Source organism: Borostomias antarcticus (assembly GCF_949987555.1).
Source record: "Borostomias antarcticus genome assembly, chromosome: 3".
Taxonomy (NCBI): domain Eukaryota; kingdom Metazoa; phylum Chordata; class Actinopteri; order Stomiiformes; family Stomiidae; genus Borostomias; species Borostomias antarcticus.
Genome location: NC_140236.1, coordinates 28128094 through 28145547, shown reverse-complemented (window position 1 = coordinate 28145547; position 17454 = coordinate 28128094). Strand labels below are relative to the sequence as shown.

Genomic DNA, 17454 nt, shown 5'->3' with positions numbered 1-17454 from the left:
TGAGTCACACTGAGATAAAGGGAGTCGATGGAGGAGGACAGACTGTCGCAATGAGGAGCAGGAGGAGGAGCAACAGATTCAGAGGTCTTTGCGTCCCCCCGCTGTGTGGAGTAGGTAGGAGAGCCAACGTGTGTCGTGGTCAGCTGACAGTTTGTAGGGTGTTGGTACGGTCGCAAGCTCAGAACACCAACAGTCAGGGAGGTGTCAATACTGTTATTGACTGATTAGTCTCATACAGATTGAATCGGAAATTCACACTCAGTACTCAGTACTGCTTACTTGCATATACCTCCCTTTAATAGCATTACTAGGTCTATTTCACCACCTGGAAATATTCAGAGAGTATTGTAGATTATTGCCAATAAACACAAATAACATTATTGGTGGCCCATGGTGAATTTGCTTTTATGACTGCACTCACCACTGCAGTCTGCCTACTGAAGCTCTTATGTGTTTTCAGCTTACTGTAGCTCCCCAAACTGATTTCTGTCCAGTCCAGGGCAACAGCAGAGTAATGTCTAACATTTATCGCTGAGCCACCAGCTTGGCTAGGCGCAGGATGAGGACTGTGTAGACTCTGCACTGCAGCGAACAAGCGCAGCGTGAGCAGTAGATTGGATAAGCTGCATACGGGGTCAGGCCGAATGAGGGTCTGTTTCTGGGTTAGGGAAAATGCCCGCCAGGCATTCTACACTGTAAGAGCTAGCGTCACTGTTAGCTCTGCTGACTGTACTGATAGGCCCCTCTACTGGCACTGGGCTAGGTCATATCATGTTGAAGCAGTACAGTAGAGTTTGCACGATGAAGGTATTACAGAAGCGAAGCTTTCTGGACACATTTATGTCACTCACTCCCCTCAGTCAGTGGAGAGAGAGAAGGTTTCAGAAAAGAGTGTCCTTTTTTGCATTTCGTTTTATATGACCTTTTATGTGTTGCACTTTGTCTTGATGCTTTTATTGTCTCATGTAAAGCACTTTGAATTGCCTTGTTGCTGAAATGTGCGATACAAATAAACTTGCCTTGCCTTGCCTTCACTCACACTTAATTCTCATGTTAAGTATCACACATTCACTTTGTTTTATCAGTTGCCACAGCACTAAACTATGATCATCATAGCTACCTTCTGGGACATCGAGGCGGGACTACATATGGAATTAAACATGAACCCAGACACAGGCCTACCAATAAACATCATCATCCAATCCCATATACATCCTCAGTCAGTCTGCCATAGCAACACATGTATCGGTCAATCTACAGCAGTGGTCCGACAGCATTAACTTTGTCTGTGAATAAATGAATGAATGAATGAATGAATGAATGAATGAATGAATGAATGAATGAATGAATGAATTAAACTTTTATTTAATATGGACATCACAATTACATTGGAGCAGTCGCAGTGGACAGACCAGATGCATTGCTTAAGTGTTGTGTGTGTGACATACTGTGTAAATTGAGTGGTTGACAATACAAACAGACCACTGAGACCGGTTAGGCCTGCCTCCATGTGAATAGTCGGGCAGATTGCAGACAGAGTGAGTGAGTTGAAATTGAGTGGTGAGAAATGACTTGAGAACGTGGGAGCTGGGAGAATGGCAGATAGAATAGCCCGGAATGTAATGATGAAGCCCACTGCTTGAGGAAGACATTATTGGTCGTGTTTTTCATGAGGCTGTATTTCACATTTGGGGAGGGGGGGGGGATTGAGCAGTTATCTTTTCTGTGGCATTGCTGATGGAGATGGTTGTAACAGTTTAGGCTTTACCTCAGGAGTCATGGGGATATTTACACCCCAACACTTGATTCACTGCTACCTGGCAGCTAATCTATATCCACCTCCTATTCATCAGGTCAACACAGTCAGTTAGCCTGGTTCCACAAGACAGCATGGAGGTGAAACACTGCCTCTGAGGGCCTGATCTACTCAGATCCCAAATAAAGAGCGCAAAATTGCGTGTGCAGTCCTTCAGATTGCACGTGTAGTTGGAATGTGTGTTGCGGGTGATCTATCAAAGATAATTGTGTGAATGGCAACAGGTGCAAAAGTGTGAATAACAAACTATTTAAATTAGGGCTTTTGCGTGTTGTATCCCACAATTGCACCATGGAAGAGGAGCGCAAACGCAAAAGTAAATTTGACGCGACCGAATTAGAGGTTTTAGTGGACGAGCTGGAGTCAAGAGGAAGGGCTGTAGGGGATACGCGCTATCACCTACAAGGAACATGAAATATGAACTGAGATGATGCTTTGGTTCTGTTTGAGGGGCCAGGTTAACCGACTAAACATTAACCGAACCTAAAACGAAACATTGCTCTATATGAGACTGGATTCCCCCCTCCCTCGGCTCACACACACCCATTCATTTATCCCGACCCACACCTGGGGAAAAAAAGTTAAACAGGCCTACCGTTGACTATGTGAAGCCTGGCAAATAAAAAGTTTTGCAAAACGAAATAGTTAAGCCTACTGCAGCGCACAAACATAAAAAGAATAGGCCTACTGTTATTCCCTCTAGCATGAGAGCTTGGCTCGACGGTAACTTTATAGAACCACACGACACACTGGATATAACCCAGATCTCCTGTGTGGGAAAATGATTAGGATAATTTAAAGGAATATGCTCGTTTTTGACAACCTGGACCTTATTTACGACATATTATAAGAAGTTTGACTCACCCAGATCACTTTTTTGTTGTTCGGAGGCCTGTAGAAGAAATATAAAATCCAGCGCGAGCCAGTATATCCATGTAATGGCGGCGCACGGGGCATAGGGAATGCCGTTTCTCAAAATCCATTTTCGGCCGCTAAACGGTTGTTTTCATCAATCACATTGCATGAATCGACAGTTGATATTCCTCTACGCCAGCCATTGTTGTTTTGGTGCCAAATAAGGGATCTTGATCCTCTGTAACATGGTCTTTATAAGCCGCTCCCCCACTTGCAATGTGAGCCGCGAGTGTAGCCTACAGACGGAGAATAGCAAGTCTGCGCGCTGGCCTGTGCGCATGCGTGCTGGAGCAAGTGGGGGAGCGGCTTATAAAGACCATGTTACAGAGGATCAAGATCCCTTATTTGGCACCAAAACAACAATGGCTGGCGTAGAGGAATATCAACTGTCGATTCATGCAATGTGATTGATGAAAACAACCGTTTAGCGGCCGAAAATGGATTTTGAGAAACGGCATTCCCTATGCCCCGTGCGCCGCCATTACATGGATATACTGGCTCGCGCTGGATTTTATATTTCTTCTACAGGCCTCCGAACAACAAAAAAGTGATCTGGGTGAGTCAAACTTCTTATAATATGTCGTAAATAAGGTCCAGGTTGTCAAAAACGAGCATATTCCTTTAAAACAAATTAATTAATACAAAATAAAGAGCACACAGTAGACTTTGTAATTTTATAGACTCTGGGGAAACCAGCTACCGCGTAAAAGCCTTGCTTGGTTTCGATCAGTGCGTCCTGGGTACGGGGAAACTTTATATACTGGCCAATCCTGCGCAACATGACATCCAGTACTTGGGAAAGCACAGGTGAGAAACTGTTTTGTGAAATCCCAGCACCGAGAGCTACTGTACGCTGGAATGAACCAGTTGCGAGAAAATGGAGTAGCCAAGTTTGGTTATTGCAGGTATGACTTCTTCTTGTGACTGGCTCCAAATCAGCCCTTAATTCTTCTAATAGCCCCAGAATGGAATTGCTAGATAAGCGATATTTTTGGATTATCCTCTCCTCTGACATCCCAAACATTGTCACACGGATGGAGAACACCCGTTCTCAGCGTGCTCGCCTCCTTTGTCTTCTCCTTATAACGGCCGCCATGTGTGTGCGCAATTGCACGGAGCCAAATAGTACTTGCCCTTCCAAGGTGCTAAATTGCAAACGCAAACGCCACCACTCAATTAGCTTTCAGGCTTGATAAGTCACAGTGCGCGTGCTACTTACGTATTTGCATTTTCTCCTCCCATATTTTGCACGCTAGGGGACGCACACCCCTTATTACATATTCATTTCGGCCAAACGTACTAATTGGATAGCGCGTGTTAATTTTTGCACTTGAAGGACGCAATCCCCCTTGCACACCGTTTATAGATCACCTTGCATATTTCTTTGCGGGTACTAAGACATTTGCACACATTTTATACGTGCAAACCTTTAGTAGATCAGGCCCTGAGACTTCAGTCACAGAATCACTACAACAAGCAATACCGGTCAATGCTACAGTAGGAGACCTACAATTGTGGCATTGTTTCACACTGCATTGTGTTATTCTGATTGTGAGGACGGGATGTCCATGCAGAGCTGGTGAAGTCCAGGGCTGTCTAGGGCTGGTGAAGAATGACAGATTAAACATAGTGGTACATTGTGTCACTTACAGAAAAACAGTTCCTGAACATCGTTTTGGAGGGATTAGGTAAGAGCACAATGGAGCAGTTAGTCCATACTGAAATAGAAATACACTGAGAACCATTTTGTCACTGTTGTTGCTCTGCCATGTTTCCATACTCTCTCTCTCTCCCCCCCCCCCTCTCTCTCTCTCTCTCATGACCCCCTCCTCCTCCTTGCTCTCTCTCTCCCTCCCTCCCCCCCCCTCTCTCTCCCCCCCCTCTCTCTCTCTCTCTCTCATGACCCCCTCCTCCTCCTTGCTCTCTCTCTCTCTCCCTCCCTCTCTCTCCCCCCCCTCTCTCTCTCTCTCTCTCTCTCTCTCATGACCCCCTCCTCCTCCTTGCTCTCTCTCTCTCTCTCCCTCCCTCTCTCTCTCCCCCCCCTCTCTCTCTCTCTCTCTCATGACCCCCTCCTCCTCCTTGCTCAACGTCTCTCTGTAAACACATCCAGTACACAGCCTCTCCAGCACATGCAGACACAGACTCCAGTGTCCGCAAGCCCCACTGTGCAACACAGGACTCTTTCACGCCATGACCAGGCAAACAGCTCCATGACTGCAGGTGCAGAGCCTGGGTTGGGTCCTTTGGGACACTGATTGGTCGCCATTTTTCACACTCACAAGCCGTTGGGTGAAGGGGAGGGGTCAGTGAGTGTGCATTCCATTTACATCCTCACCCCATTTCACCTCACTTCAACACAGACCCACAGAAATCTTCAACATTCCGCATTGTCAAAAGTCCGCCTTATGTCTCCTGGAAAGGCCCGCTGCCTCCTCGTGACTAGCTCCTTCCCACTCTGTGTCGTCAGCTGTGCCTATCCAGCCACCCCTACCCCAACCTTTTTTACCCTTGGCTCTCTGCTTTCTGTTTCCCCACCTCTGCTTTGTGGCATTCTCTATTAGCCTGTTCTGCTAGTGTTTACTGTGCTTTGTTATATGATTCACTTAAAAATCATACTAGAGACTACAGGGATAGCTAACACATAATGGCCTACCATGTAGGCAACTTCTCTGTAACTATTTGTGCACTCTCATGTTAGTCATGTCTCTCTTATGAAGTATCTAGCGCATGTTTACTGCTCTGTATATGTTCTTAGCCAATAGACAACATTTTCCAGGAGCTTGCTCGATCGTCTCGTTGAGTGTGGTCAGAAAAGTGAGAGAGCTCACTTTTCTGGCCCCCTGGTGAAACTGTTTTTTCTGCTTCCATCTGGACCTATGCCCCCCTCCCATTGCTCTCTGTAAAGTGCAGTGTTGCCTCTGTGTATGAAATGTGCTATACAAATAAAGTTTGATTTGATTTAGAATTGACCTAAATTTGTATAAGATTTACATGATTCATACATTATTTATAATGTATTATCAACATTGTTTGTACTTGATTTGTTCATCATTAAAAAAATAATAATTAATGTGTAGGAACACATTTGTAAATTATTTAAATAAGTTATTCCTTGATTAAAGCTTGAGAAATGATATGAAAGAAAGTCATGTTTAACAAATGATTTGTACATTCCTAAAATATCTTTTGCAGATGTTATTGTGTTTCCTAATCTAAAATGAAGAGTATCTGTTAATATTTATGAATTATTTGTGGACTTTTTAGTCACCTGTCACTAACGATCTGGCTTTTATGAAACCAACTGTTTTTTTTATTATTATTGTGGATCACAGCAGCAGTGTGACGGGTCTGATCTCGTCTGTGTCGTGTTGTTGTGTGTTGTGTGTTGTGTTGTGGTGTGTTGTGTTGTTGCCAAGGGGTGGATTTGAACCCGGGCCTCCTGTGTGACAGACCCCGCCCTAACCAGCTACAGTATGCCACCAAAAAGCTAGTTACCATAAAAGGCATAAAATGCAGATTGTCCATAGCAATAATATCTGCAAATTATTTAAATCTTGTAAGAATGTTTTACAAATTGTTTGTTAAACATGAACAAATATATTGAGGTTTTTTTTTCATATCCATTTCTCAAAACATCTACAAATATGTTACTACATATTAGATACCATTATCATTATTAATGTTGCTGTAATTTACAAATAAGTTTGATCATGTGGAAGACATGATCTACAGATCATTTATGAATGTTAAAATAGTACATTTACAAATTATGTTCTCATCAGCTGTAAATGTATAGAAATGTGTTGATAACAAGTCGTTATAAATTATAGTACAAATTTAGATATAAATGATTTAATAATAATTTACAAATGTATACATATGGTTTGTCCATGATTAGTTCATTATCTACTAATAGCTTATACATGTCTTAGAACTTTATAATAACTGAGTGTTATTATAAAGTGTTACCTGCAAATGTTTAACCAATATGCAGCAATGTGCAAGATTGTTTTGATGTGTTTGGAAGCTATGCATTTCTATTTGATGAGGCACTGGCTTCTGCAAATCCACTGAGGACAGAGAACACACTAACTTATCTTTGAAGCTCATCTCTTTTTACTCGGTCTGTTTACTGTCATCACTTCTTATTATTGGAGGTACTGGAAGACACACGGAACGCTCAGATTGGTGGACTGTTACCATGGAAACGGGGGCCTGCTAGGCCCTGGTGGAAGCAGTGTCTGGTAGAAGGTCATGGGTCTTTAGGGTAAACATATCTACTGCCAAGGTTTAAGGGCTGAGTAAGGGGGAACACACACACGCGCGCACGCACGCACACACACACACACACACACACACACACACACACACACACACACTCTTTCATATGAACCCTCCTGGGCCTGACATCCTCAGGGTACAGAATGCTGATCAGACAACCTACACTCTCCGCCTGGCCCAAAGCAGGAGGGAGGATTTGGAATCCATCTCACAAAAAATCCAAGCGGTTTAAAAGCCCCAGATGGCTAAATTATTTCAGTCCATTAAAGATGTGGACACACACAAATGCACACAAATGCCGCCAAACATCTATCTCAGTCACTCTACCTCTCCCCTCCTCTCTCTCTCTATCGCGCTCTTTCACACTCATTGAGCAGGACCGCAGTCACAGCCTGCAAAACGACCTTCTGAATATCCAGGGATCCTCTATTAGCAGATAATGTACTTGGCATCCACTATAGACTCTGTGGTAGAATATTAACCTGCTCTGTGATTGATAACATTTGTACCAACATTTTTGTGCTCCAGTATGGCTGGGAAGTATGGCTGGGAAGTCAGTTACTAACAATGACCAAACATAACAAACATACTGTAGCAGAATGGTTTGGGTTTGGAGATTGATTGAGTGAGCGCATCATCCTGTGATGAAGAAGAGTTTCCTGTGGGTGAAGGGTTAACCCCGACTCTTCAAATTGTTCAGTGATGAGATTTGCATACTATGGTTACAGTGAGTAATCTACTGTCTGATTTCACATTTCACTGACATCTTTGTTGTCACGCTTGTAAAACGTGTATGCATGAAACAATTATTAGGCGACTTGTTTCTTGTAAACTGCTCTCTGACTAACAACACATGAACAGTATTTGATGGCCATGTTTTCGACAGAGTGGTGATAAAGACGTTTTTTACTGTGCTGACATCGGGAGGAAGGGTGGAGGGCTCCTCCCTGGGGAACCCAGACTGTCAGATTCTGACAGCCAGCCGGCTGCTTCTACTGCCAGAGAGGCAGCATTGTGTGTGGGGACTAGTGCTGACCTTGGCTGCTTCTGGGAATAAGCAGCCCCCCCCACCCCCTCCCCTGGGCATGTCAGACTCACTGAGGGGCTTCGTCATGCATGGCCTGCATGTGCACCAGTCAAATAACGTGCATGCACACAAACACACGTTGGTTTCACACAGAGTTTCGCATTTGTCACTTCATCCTGTCCCTGATACACAGCTGCCTCACTGTGTGGCCGGGCCCGCTGTAATGCTGCCTGCTTGATAAAGGTTGCAGGAGGTGCTAAGGGACCCAGACCAATCAGAGTTCAGTTAACTTCATTGATTAAGCGACAGGACACTTTGTTTTTAGCCCACGAGGGAGGACCAGTCTCATAGTGTGGCCAATGTTAATAAAGCCTTATTGCCTTATAGTCTAGGGATTCTCTTAAACTCTGCCTTATGCCGGGCTCACAATACAGGATTTTCTAAATCGGGATGCATCAGGCACATGCAGTAAGGAGAATCTTAACAGACGTTCTTCTCAAAAATCTCAAACAAGCACACATGACAAGATTTTAAAATGACGGCTCATCACACAATACAGGATGTTATCGTGCCCGAGGGACAAACCACTGCTGTCTCATTGTAAAGTAGTGATGTAATAATCTAAATATCAAACATGTTATTAATATTGGGGCCGCCCCGATGGGTCTGCGAGCCGATCGGGAGGTTTAAGATTGGATCTGTAAACCCCTCACATAACAAGATCATCTGGGCCGAGCGTCGGTACCGACCAATGTTCCAGACCAGATTTCTCCTCCGATTGTCGGGAGGGGTGAATCAGGGATAAATCAGCCCCAACATCCTGTAGTATGATCCTGGCATTACTCTCATCTCCTCACACACACTCACAATCTCTGAGCGTCTGGGGATGATGCCACTACGGTGCGATCAGCCACATCTCTGAAGTGTTCACAAAGGCTCACGGCCGCAGCGCCACTGGTCCAGAACACTGAAGTGGGCGTCGCTGCACCAGGCCGCCGCTCATCTCCGGATCACAATCCCCCTGAATCATTCATCCCAGCAGGTCAGGCTACAATCACGGCTGGCCTCACAGAGTATCAGATACAATGCAGGTCCTGACCGACGCTTAGTTTTCCGCTACCGTAGGTACAGTAGCTGTGTCTCACTCTCACTTCTTCTGTCTGTCTGTGAGCGGCGTTTAATAACGCTCTGTCATTGTCACTTAGCTTCCCGGTCACACACAAGCCCTGACTGAGTTCCTGCTGCATCACTTCCCGTGCTGTTGCTACAGTAGTAACAAAGAGACAAAGTCATAGCCATCTAGCTAACTCTGTCAAATTCTTTCCATGATATTGGTAGTAACAAGGAAACATACTCATCATAGTCATCTAGCTAACTCTGTCCAGTTCTTCTCATGCTGTTGCTACTGTAGTAACAAGGAGACAAAGTCATAGCCATCTGTAGCTAACTCTGTCAAATTCTTTCCATGATATGGTAGTAACAAGGAGACATACTGTACTCATCATAGCCATCTAGATAACTCTGTCCAGTTCTTTCCATGCTGTTGCTACTGTAGTAGCAAGGAGATAAAGTGATAGCCAGGATAATTCTGTCCAATTTGCTCATCACAAAGTGAGTTTGTGGAAGTATTTATTGACTCATCTATCGTTGCTGCTGGTCCATCCGCCTTCAGACAGTTAGGCACTGTGCTAATTGGCACTTTGGTAGCCTGACTAAAGCACCATGGGATTCCACACAGCTGAATAACATAACCTCGTTAAGGTGTAGAACATCACTATCGTCACATCACCAACGCCAGTCTCATCTTGAATAAGTAGTCATGGGAGACAAACACTTAAATAGCCCATCATGGCTGCCTCTGTACTCCTGTGTGAAAAGATGAGCTGGCTGTAGCCGGCTAAGGGCGTCTGTAGCTCAGTTGGTAGAGCAGGTCGTTCAGTGATCGAAGGGTCAGTGATTCAATCCCAGCTCCGACTGTCCACATGTCGAAGTGTCCTTGAGCAAGACACCTAACCCCAAATTGCTCCCAATGAGCAGGTTAGCACCTTGCATGGCAGCTACCACCATTGGTGTGTGTGTGAATGGTTGAATGAGAGGCCATTGTAAAGCGCTTTGAGTGCCACTAAGGTGGAAAAGCGCTATATAAATGCAGTCCATTTACCATCTGAATCACAACCCTGCTCTGTCTGCAGTTTCACATGGCGGAAATGTGAGCAGAAAGTGTTTGATCAACCAAAGCTCTTCGCTCTGTCAGCCTCTGCATCGCCCTGCCTGTTAAAATGCAGCGCTCATGGAAGCTGACCAATGCGACAAATTTGTTAATTAACAGTATGCCCAGCTCAACACCAGTTTTCTTACGGTGAAAGGGACGATCAAAATTGTCTCTCACGAGCCTGTCACAGAGTGATTATGGAGTATTTCCCACTTGTATGGAGGATTAAACATGCCTACAGTATGTAAGCAAAGGTGCATTATAGTTGGTCTTTGCTATTGGATGAATGCTGTGGGATAGACCCACAGTGCATAATAAGACCCACAGTACATACTGTAAATGCAAATGCTTATCTATATGAGTTATCATTTTCAGTATAATAAATTGTTTTGATTGTGTGTGTTTGCGCGAGAGAGAGAGAGAGAGAGAGAGAGAGAGAGAGAGAGCATATGTGTGTGTGTGTCAAATATCTGTCAAATGTACAGTAGGTGCATTGAGGGGTTGCTGGGTGAGGTCAGTGAGCTGAAAGTCCAGGTGAGTAATGGTTGGGCAGTTAGGATGCGTGTCCACCGGCAAGCTGAATGTAGCTGAAGAGCGCCAAGCTTACAGCTTCTTAGAGCGCACTAGAGCTGGGGTTTAGAGCTGGCCAGGCTACCGATGTTTTACACCTACGTTAGCAACGAGTATCGTGTTTTTTCAGACTGCAGAATAACTAGCCTGGTTAAGATAGCTAGCTAATGTTAGCTAGTGCTAACGTTTGCTGTCGCTGCAGTTTTGCCAAAAACCGACCGCTGTCATCATCAGAACAGCCTTTTACAGCCTGCGCTCTAGCTCAAAAAGTTCAACTTTTTTCAACTGCAAAAAAAGCCTAGAGTTCACGGCGCTATAGCGCTAAAAAGTGCTTGGAACACAGCTCTCGTCCCTATAGCACCCTAGAGCTCATTACTGATTGTAAACTACGAGAAAACAGCGCCAGCTCTAAAATACAGCTTGTCGGTGGACACGCAACCTTACAGTTCCATGTCAGAACAGGATGGGAAGAGGGAAAAGGTAGATTGAGTTTCACTCTCATCCCTCCTCGGCTGGCCTGAGAAAAGCCCTTTGGGCAGGAGAGCTGAGTGAGCCACAGCGCTCAGAGCAGCTGACCTGAACACAGGGAATCAGCATAACTCCCTCCATGCTCCCTGACCAAGACTCCAACTGACCCTGCAGTTTAAAGACAGAGCCTGGCTCGACTCTTCTTCTTCTTCGTTTGGGTTAGTTATTATTGTCCTCTCCCCCCAGGCTCGGACCGAGGGGCTATCCTTTTACCACCCCGAGCCCGGGTGAGGGGTCACCTGGGCTATATATCCGGGCACACCTCCAGGAGCCATGACACCGTTTCATTATCCAAAACCATCAGGCCACGCATTCCGTTGGGTGTCTGGTACGTCGGACAGTCCTGGATGACATGGTCTGCGGTTTGTTCCTCAGCGCCACACTCGCACGCCGCACAGGATACCAAGCCCCATCTGTGCATCTTGGTTCTACTCTTAGACTGAGGAACTGAAATGGTAGCTAGCCTACATTGGCACCAGAGTACTGTAGGAAAATGCCTATTAATACCAGCCTCGTGAGACCATCCTGATGTTTTGAGTTCATTTTCAGTTTCTCTCTGCAGATCAGTCTGGACTTCCCCCTATCTTCAACGATTTCTCTCTAATTGCATTTTGAATGGCCCAATCAGGGACTGTGTTCTGACTGCTGTTGACTGACTGACTGCCCCCCAGTAGAAAGTAGCCCCTGATTGGTTCCCGTGGCAAAACAGTCTCTTGAAGCACATTAGTAGAATAAACAGCCATAAGTGCAGTTATTGCAGAAATAGACAACAATTAAACAAGAACAAGAGTATGTACTAGCAGTCCGAGTTTCTCTGAGGAAAATACGTTATTGCCGTTGGCCAAGGATTTAGCAAAGGTTTCGTTACGCTGATTGGCTGAAGAAGTTAGTCTGTCAAGGCAAGTACTCCCGCCCACTGAAATCGTTCTAGAATCGTTCTGGGGTGGCTGTAGCTCAGTTGGTAGAGCGGGTCGTTCAATGATCGAAGGGTCAGTGGTTCGAATCCCAGCTCTGACTGTCCACATGTCGAAGTGTCCTTGAGCAAGACACCTAACCCCAAATTGCTCCCAATGAGCAGGTTAGCACCTTGCATGGCAGCTACCGCCATTGGTGTGTGAATGGGTGAATGAGAGGCCATTGTAAAGCGCTTTGAGTGCCGCTAAGGTGGAAAAGCGCTATATGAGTGCAGTCCATTTACCATTTAGATAGGGAGAAGGCTAGACTGATCTACGGAGAGAAACTGAAAAAGAGCTTGCTAGATCAGGATGGTCTCACCAGGTTATATTTGTAATACAGAATAAGATAATGCATTACAGGATGACAAGACACAAGCCTGTCATCATTGTAGAGACAGAATACAAAGGGAATTTTTTTATATGCCCCATACTGTAAGTATTCCAGGTTATCCCTTACATAAGAATCGTGTATGAGGGGTTGAAGTGTTGGAGGGGGATGAGGAGCTCAATCCTGAGTGGTCGGCAGGGGTTCTCTGGAAATGAGAAAGAGAATTGCCTCTCCTCCAACCCCCCTCAACCGCCAGCTGGCAGGCTAGCATGACTGGCGGGGGCATGGAGTCCTGGGAACTGACCGGCACACAAGGTCAGTACGGAGGGAGAGAACGGCCGGTTCAAAAGATATGACAGAGACCGACACTGCAGCTTTTCCATGGAAGCCACATACACAGTGCTGGTCATGTCACTCAATCTGACAATTAGGACTAGCTACCCCTCACACCATGACAGATGTGCCGTGCTCTGAATTATATTTGGATTACCAGGGCAAGCTGTGACAGGACTGGCTGACAAACACTAATTCAGCAATAATATGTAGCTTGACCCCAACCAAGTAAACTAACAGCCAAGCCACTGACAAGCTAATGGCAGCCTGAAGAGGTTTCATTAAAGCTGTCGTTTGGTTTATGCTTATTATTTGACATGAGATGTATAATCAATCAACAATTCAAAGTCACATGGCTAGTAAGTTTATGTGACTTAGTTAATGTAATCTTGTACAGTATGCAAACAGGACAGAATCACAACTGGTACATACTAGGGCTGGGCGATATTGACAAAAACATACATTGCAGCGATGCAATTTTTTGCGATATATATTGCAATATATTTTGTTTGTTTAAAACAGAAATAAGCCAACTTGTAAACATACAGGCCTATGTCCTGTATGAGGTTAGAACTAAACAGTGATCCTCGCGTCTGCTTACACCGATAGCCAAGTGTCTTGACTGCGTTCCAAAACGCCTACTAATAATGCGTCTCTTAGTTTTTGACAGTCATTAAAATTAAAAAGTTGAGCAAAAGGTTTGTATCATGACATGTTTTGAGTTAACATAGCAGGGGAAAAAGAGAACAACATTGCAGGCCCTTGTGATGTCACTATTGCGCATGTGCACATTGAGATGGCGATGCATAAACGATATACTGTATTGTGCAGCCCTAGTACATACAAATACAATACATATAACAGCTCTCTCTCTCTCTCTCTCTCTCTCTCTCTCTCTATTGCCTATGAATTGGGGTACAGTGGTATTGAAGTATACTGGGTGAAGATGGGAGGGTGGAGGGGACTAGCAGGAGCAGCAGGCTGGAGAGGTTGTGATGTATATTATGCAGGTTGGATGGGTGCCCAGAAACATCACGCATGGATGATGTAGCAACCAGATGAGAGAAGCCTACTGTGCTGTACAGTATATAAGCCAGAGGTAATGTACGCATGCTGAACTCCTTCCTTTGAGTTTGTCTACCCTGATGCATCAGTTGCTGTTGCTTTGACTCTTTGAAAAAAAAATTGTTTCAAACTTTGATTCTTTGAGGAAATGATTTGATTATTTGTACAACTTTGAAGAAGTTGCTTTGTGTTTTTTAATTCAATTCAATTCAACTTTTATTCCAGGTCCATATCAACAGTAATATTTTGAAGAATTACAGTATTATAATTCAGGACCTCAAGGGTCTTTTATTCACCACACGGTGATCAACGCACACACATCTGCGGTCGCCAGTGGAAATAGTGCCCAGCATGTCTCCCATCCAAGCCGTCCTCCAAGCTGGCAGCCAGGAGCAGTGAAAGGACAGCTCTACCTCCCGAGCTACATGCCACCTACACTACCTACGGGCCTTTGGAAAGAAGTTTGATATCTCTGGAAGACCTGTCTCACTAAAGAACCCATTTGGAAATTTTACTTTGTGGAATGAATAAAAACATATACTGATTGTGGGTCAAAAGTCTTAATTAAAGGAGTAGTAAAGGGGGAATCATGTTTAGCCCTGTTTTAATGTTACTTATGATCATATACAATGGTTCAGATCAAAAAGTTGACAGAACTAGCACTTTTGAGAAAGTCTGATAATTGCTCTACCACCGTTTAGGTCATACAATGGATGTGGGTGGGCACCGTGAAAAATCATTCAAAAACATGTTAAACTCTCGGATTCAAAGACAAGAAGCTCACCAAGGGGGGTAATCGGTGTCCGTTGGTGTTCTGACATCAAATTCGCCGCAAAGTATGAATCCTGTAGGGTTTTATTGATCATTTTATGAAATCCATTGACTTGTATTGACACAACTGTTGTAGATGTGTAGATCAATCCGCAGAGGGGATTCAGGAGCGGAACTACTTCAAGGCATTGCGCGAGATCAGAATCAGTTCAAGCGGAAGTTTACACGCGTATGTGCTGCGACTAAATAGTTCTATGCTAAATATTTAAAAAAGCCTTTCCAGATTAACTAGAATCTTACTTTATGGCGAATTATATGTCAGAACGCCAACTAACACCTCGGTGAGTTTCTTGTCTTTGAAATTGATAGTTTAACATGTTTTTTGAATGATTGTTCACGGTGCCCACCCACATCCATTGTATGACCAAAACGATTGTAGAGCAATTATCAGACTTTCTCAAAAGTGCTAGTTTTGTCAACTTTTTGATCTGAACCATTGTATATGATCATAAGTAACCTTAAAACAGGGCTAAACATGATTTTCCCTTTACTACTCCTTTAAAGTAACAAAGCATAGGCCTAAGCCCTATACTCACCACACTATCTGTGTTCTTTTGTTTGCCATAATCTGAAAAACTATTATTAGTACAATACTGCTGTTATGTTGGTACATACTTGTGACACTGGAAGAAATGTTGGCATCTGGCCAAATACAGGATCATGCCATTTTTATAAACAGCATGGAATAGAGGACCAGCTGGATCCCAAATCTACGGATTGCGCAACATTGAAAAACTGTCACTCAGACACACAAGAAGAATCCCCGTTTTGACATTGTAAAACGGTGTTATGATTCCAGGCTTTGCAATGCAATTACGTTTGATACATTCTTATATTATCTGTCTGGGGCTGCAAGCATACATTTAGCCTTGTATTTTGGGACGTGTGGGCACTGTAACGCATTGTAATAATCAGACTGTATGTCCCAAGAGGTCGCATTGTGCTTACGGGAAAAATAATTAAATAAATAAATCTCAGGAAATATTCACATCATAAACTGAGATATACTGTCGACCAGCATTCGAATTTGCAAATGACCAGGTAATATTTGTGTTCATGGCATGAACTTTGTCCAGTTTTGTAGCCACGAAAGTATCGCTTTCTGTGAAATAATATTGCATGTTGTTACACTGTATCCTCACCCAATGAATGGTTGTTACATTCTACATCTGAGCAACTTCATAAGTCAAAATACGATCCGGGCCATGCCGATACAGCCTACCCTTTGTCATAGTTCAATTGTCTTGAAGAAAGAACCCAGGCTTGCGACATTAAACAAAGACGAATGTGGAAACTCACCATAGTACGAAGAGGGAATGTCCGTCTTTCTAGCCATAGCGCTTCGTACAGGAGATACTGCACCGTCTTTGTTTTTGCGATATCATAAGAGGCTTGAAGTGTGAATAGCGTTTTGTGGCCCAGTCCACGTAAATACAGTATCCCGAGCCCAGGTTGAAGCTGCCTCGGTCACCAGCCGTGTTTACAGCATGAGAGAGCGTCATCAACGGCGTGAGAAAAACACTTAAAGGGCAAGCAGCCTGGGACAGAGATGGATGGAACAATTTCGATCGACCTGCTCAATTAATGTGATTGAATCCGGCTTAAAAATATTTTACCTTTTTTGTTTATTGTTTCTAAAGTTAAATTGGAATATGTGGGCGTGTATGATTACATTTAACCTCCCAGTGTAATCGAATAGTCAGCTTTGATTTGTTTCGAGGGCAATTACTATTGGCAATGAGAATAATGATGTGATACTGTATTACTTTCTGTTACAGGTTTTCATGAATGGGATTTACAAAAGGTGTCTCTCTCTATCTCTCTCGCGCGCGCCTATAGAGCGCAGCCTCCTCATTGTTCCGCTGCTCTCTTTGTGGAGGAGTGCTGTCCTCTGCAGGCCATTTTGTGACACTTCAGATTCAGGCCCACTGGGGAGATTTATAACACACACACACACACACGCGCGCGCACACACACACACGCGCACACACACACACGCGCACACACAAATGCGCACACACACACACACACACACACACACACACACACACACACACACACACACACACACACACAGCTGCATTTTGCAATGCAGTTTTGGGTGTTGTACCACTAGGCCTATGTCTTAAACAGGCGGTGGTACAGAATTTGATTCAAAAACCTAGTTTGGATACCTCTGTTCTCTCCAATTTTAGACCCATCTCCTTTTATTTCCAAAATTTTGGAGAAAGTGGTACTTTTACGATTACAGTTTTTCCTTGATAAACATGGTATTCTTGAGATTTTCCAGTCAGGTTTTAAAGCTCTTCACAGCACAGAATCTGCCCTTTTAAGAGTTTTTAATGATTAGCTACTGACTCTAGTCATTTCCAATTGTCTCAAAATGTAGGCGTAAGCACAGAGGAGGGGGGGCAAAGCCTTTGCTGTAGCAGCCCCCAAACTCTGGACCGAGTTGCCCCCCATGTTAGGTTGGCCCCTTAACCCCGGTTTAAAACACAGTATTTTCTCCCTGGTGTTTTAATAGCAAGTATTGAGCCACGTTTTCACGTATTGTTTTATAGTTGTTTCTTATTTTTTGTGTTGTATTTGCTT

The 17454-nt window shown here is 44.1% G+C and overlaps 1 protein-coding gene across 2 annotated transcripts in view; it reads right to left on the bottom strand.

The window, feature by feature from the left end:
• The window catches only part of slc44a5b (solute carrier family 44 member 5b), a 46474-nt gene extending 30176 nt beyond the window's left edge, over positions 1 to 16298 (bottom strand). For both annotated transcript variants that reach the window (XM_084436300.1, XM_084436299.1), the window contains exon 1: positions 16162 to 16298. In XM_084436300.1, the coding sequence (XP_084292426.1) occupies positions 16162 to 16198 (37 nt within the window). In that variant the 5' untranslated portion in view covers positions 16199 to 16298. The remainder of the gene's footprint in view (positions 1 to 16161) is intronic.
• Between the last annotated feature and the right edge of the window lie 1156 nt (positions 16299 to 17454).